The 6739-nt window shown below is 40.0% G+C and overlaps 1 protein-coding gene across 1 annotated transcript in view; it reads right to left on the bottom strand.

Annotated features, from left to right (window-relative positions):
* Positions 1-831: 831 nt before the first annotated feature.
* The window catches only part of LOC104960966 (DNA helicase INO80-like), a gene marked incomplete at its 3' end in the record, with an annotated part of 6264 nt that continues 356 nt past the window's right edge, over positions 832-6739 (bottom strand). Inside the window, exons 2-8 of the mRNA XM_010789156.1 lie at positions 6248-6320; positions 4955-5113; positions 4232-4334; positions 4059-4147; positions 3324-3482; positions 2832-3003; positions 832-1047 (exon numbers count right to left, since the gene is read on the bottom strand). Coding sequence (XP_010787458.1) covers positions 832-1047; positions 2832-3003; positions 3324-3482; positions 4059-4147; positions 4232-4334; positions 4955-5113; positions 6248-6320 — 971 coding nt within the window. The remainder of the gene's footprint in view (positions 1048-2831; positions 3004-3323; positions 3483-4058; positions 4148-4231; positions 4335-4954; positions 5114-6247; positions 6321-6739) is intronic.

Genomic DNA, 6739 nt, shown 5'->3' with positions numbered 1-6739 from the left:
ATCAGAGTGAGCATTGTTAATTTATAGGCTATTGTGCCACTTATCCCCCATTCGGAATTTGCCTGTATCAGAGAAGAGGTAGGCTTATGTCTAAAGAAATCTCACTTGCAATAGAACTGTACCAGATATTTCCATACAACTACTGGTTAGTGTTCAATAGCACCCTAGACAATTCAGTAATGGTATATTTTTTAGGAATTTCTGTTTTTCTGATAAATGAGAGAAAAGTGATGGAGTCCTATGTTCCTATCACCAAAAAGTACCATTTCCGTCTAAACTAAAGCTAAGTTTACAGGACTATAATTCAGTATTCTTTTAGTTAAATAATTGTCTGACTATTTAGTGATGTAGGACAACTACCTGGTTCATACCTCAGCAAATCTGAAGAGGAAAATAGTTGTCATTCTAAAGTTATGGGCTTTTTAGTCACCATTCCCACATTCGGCCTGGTCTAATTTGGCTCTTTTTCAGGGATTGGGGTAGTTCTAGAACAACCCAAAAACATTTTTTTCCCCCCAAAATAAAATTTGACAACAATCAATTTCATTAATGGGAGACCCTAAAGATAAGAAAAATCATTGTTTTCATTTGTTCTACCTCGGGTAGGGGTATCTTGAAAACTAAAGCCTTTTTTGAGGACTTGTTGCTGGACTATTAACAATTTTAGACTATCAGGAAATTATTTGTGCCCTTATGCATGATAATCAACTACACCTTCGGATTGCCACTGTCAATTAATCTCACGGATAGACCCCAACTTGTCTTGTTTAATAATGATTTGGTTAAGTTGTTCAATATATTTGTGCGAAAGCATGTGTGCTATTCACCAACCTTTAGAGACACTGTAACCGTACGCAGCAAAAGCTGCTGCAGAGGCAGCCGCTGCTCCGGCCATCGCCCCTGCCATGGCCGCCGCACTGCCCGCTGTCGACTTGCGCCCGCGTCCTTTCCCTCCAGACTTAGTCCCGCCTCCAGATCCTTTGGGCCGCCCCCGACTCCGCCCAGACCGGCCTCTGCCAGGACTAACCGCGTCCGAGGCAGAAACACCTGAAGACGAAATCCAGAAAAATATGTTCCTATTATTATTTTGATCCACATCCTTTCCAAAGCAAGCTGTACAAGTTCCTGGAATACATAATGTCTTTAACACATTCCGAGAACACAGCAGTGTGTGAGAGAAATGTCTGATTTGGCATTAACCCAATCTTTCAAGGAAACTCAGATGATAGCTATACTGCAGCATCGCAGTATAACTACACAATAATCATTACTCATCATTACCTTAAGTACAGGCTCAAGCTAAAACTGGAATATTGTTCTCATTTTCCATAGGCTTTTCAGAATTACAGCCAGGTTGTCTCACTGGAATGTTCCTCATCCCTAAAGGAACCTTCTCCCCCCCTTTCTCTCCACCTACTCTTTCTGTCCAATGTCAACTCTGTTTAGCTCTTTCAATAACCCTGCATAATGTTCAAATATTAAACTCACACTTTTTTTCTATAATCTTTCTGACAGAAGCCTCTTAGTATGGCGGCAAAATTCCCAATTGGGTTTCAAAGAAGCAGCATGTATTTAGGAGGGATTACTTTATTGCAGTGCATCCAAAGTGGGATATACTGCAAAAACCACAGTTGATCTAGATCCCACAGTACGGAACATACTAAAAAATTGCAACCAGGGCAAAATAAAACCCTCATAATTCTCGATAATCAGCTACATAATACGTATGAGGTAACAGGCTACTTGCTCAGTGGATGGAGGCCTATATAAACACAAATCCTGATTGAAATGGACCAGCAGGACTTGTGTGTACTGCAATGACCTTCATGTAAGTCACACCCAGATCTGCTTTTCTAACATACTTCTAATATGATAACAAGATAACACCAAGGTTATGCTATGGTTTTGAGAAGGACAGAGTTTATGTAGCAACACTATCTGAAATTAGGAAACCATCCAATATAAACAATTGGACAGTGTGCGTTGTAAAAAAGAATTCAAGTAAATGTAGTCCCCTGAATCTAAACAAGAATATAAAATAAAAGTAGTTAAGCTAAAAGTAAATTACCATTTGAAATTTGGTGGTGATGTATTTAAGTATTCAAAGTACTTGATAAACTGTACTTAGTTAATTTCCACTGCAATGTAAATGTGACAATTGTCTTAGCAAATGTTAAATGTGAGTATTCATTGATTACCCCACAATAGCTGCCCACTGCTCCTAGTACTAGACTCCTGATACAAGCATGGGTTAAAAGCAAAGAACAAATGTATCTTTGTGAGCTATGCATGTGTGTCCATTAAAGAGGGTTTCATCCCTCCCAATTATTCCTCTTCTAATATAATTGAATTGTATAATTAAACAGCAATTACACAATAGGACATACCAAAAAGCGTTTTACGGTTGGAGCTCCACAAGGCACGGTACGAAGATTTCATATACATTTTACAGAAACAAGCTGGCAAAGTAAAATAAGGTCTTCTTGACAGAGTTCCTACACCTTTACTCAAGTCAAATTGAGGCCCCTTTCAAGCACAGTCCAGCTGTTTTAATTCACAAAAGCAATTAGGCTCATTTTATTAATAACTATGCAGTAAGGTAGTAATTTATCTTATGCATTTACAATTTCTAGCACTGAAAAAATCTTGAAATCTGAACACCACATTGAATTTCAAGTACTAGCCCTAATCTCACCAAAGTGTATTTCTTGTGTCACTGACAAGCAAGTATCACATTTCCAATTATTCTGGTAGCTACTAAAATAAGGCACGAACAGTGAACTGTTCCACTCCCTTCATCAAAGTCAAACTCGGCCAACTGGTTCCCTCACCATTCATGTTGTCGGAGGCCGATCCGGACACTGAGGAGGGGGAGTTTGTGGCGCGGGACTGGTGCGCCGAGGACACCGGATCGTCCACGATGACCAGCATGTCGCTGCTGCTCTCGTCGGCGTCGGCGTCCGGGGGCAACGAGCCGGGCTGGAGCTCGCTGCTCAGGGAGATCTGTCCGGGAAGAGGAGCCAACACAGACACACACACAGGCTGGGGGTCAACACCGCGGGAAGTAAGGGAACCGGGCCGTACAGCAAAGGAGACGATAAGAGGAACGATGCAAGGAATAGGAAGGATAAGGAAGGAAGTAAGGAAGAATGGAGCAAGGAAGCAAAGCAGAATAGAGGATATAGAGCAGATAAGAGGATAGAAAGGAATTCATAATTAATAACCAAACCACATTAAGAGGAGACAGTTTTGGATCCTAATGGAGAAGCCATTCACTAGACATTCACTCACTCCCTTGTGTGTTTCCGACCGGACTTCCTCACCTCACTAAAAGGACTGGGCATGGCTGAGTCCATGTCCATGCTGATGAAGGAGTCGTCTCCGTCAGCAGAGAGGTTGGAGTTGTCTGCAGAGTGACTGTGAGAGATGACCAGGTTCACCTCCTTCTTCTTCTTGTTCTCCGTCTCCTCGTTCTTCTTATGCTGGTTAAGAACAGGCGAGAGGCCAGGTTAGCGTCTGCTAGATTTTACAACCCCTCCTTTTTTCTTGTCGTAACTAAATCTCACATCCTTTAGTATCCGGCTGGCCAGTCAAATAATTTATTCCAAAGCTAGATAACTCAACTAATTCAGGCCAGATCTCCGTGTAATGTAATGTCATTAAACTCTGGCGTATAAACATGCAACATTGTTGACAAAAATGCAAAAGTTTGTTTATTTTTTGTTCATATTTTTAATAGATTTACTGAGATATTTTTGGCTAGATTAACTTAAAGGTTTCACATAATGTCGTGATTGAAAAAGATGAAAATGTCATGTTTTCATTGACTAAAAATATTTTAAAAAATGTACTTGATAAGACTAAAATACCGCAAAACACAGACTTTTTGTTTAAAAAAACTAAACCTTGAATTATATGATAAACACGATCCTTCTCTCCCTCCAATAAGCAAGCCTTTTTTACATTTGACATTCCACATTTGTTCTATCCTTTCTTTTCATTTGACACATCCTGTCTCTTCGTTCTACCACCCTCCTGCTGGTCGTGTTGAACTGTACCTTCTCAGCGTACTTCTCCCGCTTCCTCTTGCGCTCTTTCACCTTGCTGCACTCCTCCAGCTGCTTCTTCTCATCCTGTCTCTGACGCACTGCAGGAGAAGACCCCGTGTATATTAGTTGTGACGTTAGCTTTTGTCCAAAGAAAACGGCCAATCAAGAAAAAGATGCCTCACGTTTCTTCTCCAGCTCGTCGTCGTCCAGCAGCAGGCTGACCACCTCTTTGGGTTTCAGTGTGTCGGGTTTGAAGTTTCCTCCTGAGATCACCACCCTTTGGATCTTATTACACAAAGAAATGATCTATTAATAAACTTTGTAATTACATCTTAACTGCAGTATGATTTATATGTGTTTTTAAATGGTTTAACTCCAAAACGACTCAGCAGGTTGGAGATGCAGTTTTAAAAAAAAAAATACATACACAATTAATCATAGCCAGAAACGGTAAACAATAACATAATCGTTGGATTTGGTAATTTTTTCGATTTGTCCTCGAACAGTATCACGTGTGACGGGTGAGGTCAGGAAACATGACCAAAATCTAAGCTCTAAAATAGTGATGTTTCATAAAAATCCTTATATTTTACACGTCTCATTTGAAATTTTGCAGGTAAAATGGATTGTTGTAATAAATTATCAAAGATATAACAAATTGTATTTGTATTTTTATATGAATTTACGGCATTTTTAAAATCTGACACTTCACAAAATATTTGTTGTAATTTTCCTCTGCCTCTAGCCATAGTCATGCTGTTTCCATAGAGGTTTAATATATTTGTATTGCAGTAAATAAACAAGGCCAGAATAAGGAATAAACGGTGTTCAGAGGGTTCAAACTCTCAAGTTGCAACCGTCCTCATATTCTGTGTGTTGGATGAATGATCACTTGTGTTTCTGACCTCGCTCTTCTCCTTGGCCCGCTGCAGGATCCTCTCCTCGATGGACCCCTGACAGATCAGGCGGTAGACGGTCACCTGCTTGGTCTGCCCCAGCCTGTGAGCTCGGTCCATGGCCTGCTGGTCCACCGTGGGGTTCCAGTCACTGTCGTAGAAGATAACCTGAAAGAAAACATTAAAAAAGCTTCACTTTTCTGCTGTTTTTGTTATTGTTTACCACACGGTTCAACATGTGTGATAATAGCTCAACACAATGCAGGCACTCCCCCTTCTCTTTAACTCCTGACAGTAATTACAGGGATATGAACCTTGCTTTCACATGGCAGATGTCACGTGTTAACAGTCACGTCAACTCATTGTCATGAATGCGAATCCCACTCGAACAGGGCTTCAGGGACACAGAGGGAGGTTATGCTCAGATTGATAAAAACAGAGAGACTATATCATCATGAGTGATCCGCCGTCTTCGATGCACACATTGTCATTACATCAACATCTTATCAAAGTTCCTACAGAAAGTATGACTGGTTATAAAATGTTCTTAAATTAAAACTGATGCATCTATATGACCTCCATAGCAATGGTTATGGCTAGGTACCTGCGTCTAATTCCCGGTATAAGCAGACAAACTAAACAAAATAATCGCAGTGAGTTGTAAGATAGCCAGTTGAAACGAAAGCAGGATATTTTTTTATAGAACATTAAACATGTCCAAGCTATATTTTGTGATTATTGCTCATACTGGGGCCCAATGCGTAAAGAAGAGAATACATTAATTGACCAAAGAACCAAAAAAGGAAAGTGATGAAACATTGGGGTAAACAAGAGAGTCAAGCTGGGTCGTTGTTCAACTGATAGAAAGCATTCATAATGGAGCATGCTTCCCTTCTCCTGGTCTGGTGTGTAATGCGACCATTTTATTTATTAAAATATATTGGGATGTGAAAATATTTATTGGTAACTTAATCCAGGTATACCGTGTTTCACCATTATCATATAACAGTATTAATCTTTCATATTCGCAATTAGATGCATTACCTCATTGCTATGCATTCTGCAAACAATCGTGTTCAGGAAAGAAAAGATAGTGTTTAAAATAAAGCGTTCGTCTGGAACACTTTAATGAAATGCACCAACTAGCCAGATAAAAAATATCTAGAACACGAGGTCACAGAGGTCTTCCCAAACTACGTTTTCTGAAAATGTACTCTGTATTTTGAAGCATTTAAGAAATATAAATGCTGTTTAAGCTTTTATATTTTGTCAGTGACGTTTTTTTGTGTGTTGAATACTCACAGTGTCAGCAGCAGTCAGGTTGATGCCGAGCCCTCCGGCCCTCGTACTCAGCAGAAACACAAAGATGTCCGTCCTGCAGAGAGGGAGGAAGTCACACAAAATGAAATTATATTGATTACAACAGTACTAGTCCATACCTTAAAAAGTGTCATGGCACAAAATTGAGTTACAAACTAAGTTAGAACCAGAAATGTCCACACCAATTTAAGTCTGGCAGCAGAACTGAAATAAAACATGTGCCCTAGCATTAAGCTGCTTCAATAACCCCCCCCCCACCAATAGCCAGAGTACCACTGGCAGCTCCAAGCTGTACATTAATGTAAACCAGAGCATGGAAATATACGCATATTTGGACATACGCATGTAAGATTAAACTGTTCACTGATTGCTGCAATAAACGGAAAGTCGGATTTACAGTAAGTGGTAAAAAAGTGAGTGTTTGGTTTCACACACACACACACACACACACACACACACACACACACACACACC

Source organism: Notothenia coriiceps, unplaced genomic scaffold (genome assembly GCF_000735185.1).
Source record: "Notothenia coriiceps isolate Sejong01 unplaced genomic scaffold, NC01 NC01_scaffold00032568, whole genome shotgun sequence".
Taxonomy (NCBI): domain Eukaryota; kingdom Metazoa; phylum Chordata; class Actinopteri; order Perciformes; family Nototheniidae; genus Notothenia; species Notothenia coriiceps.
This window is presented reverse-complemented; position numbering and strand designations above follow the sequence as displayed.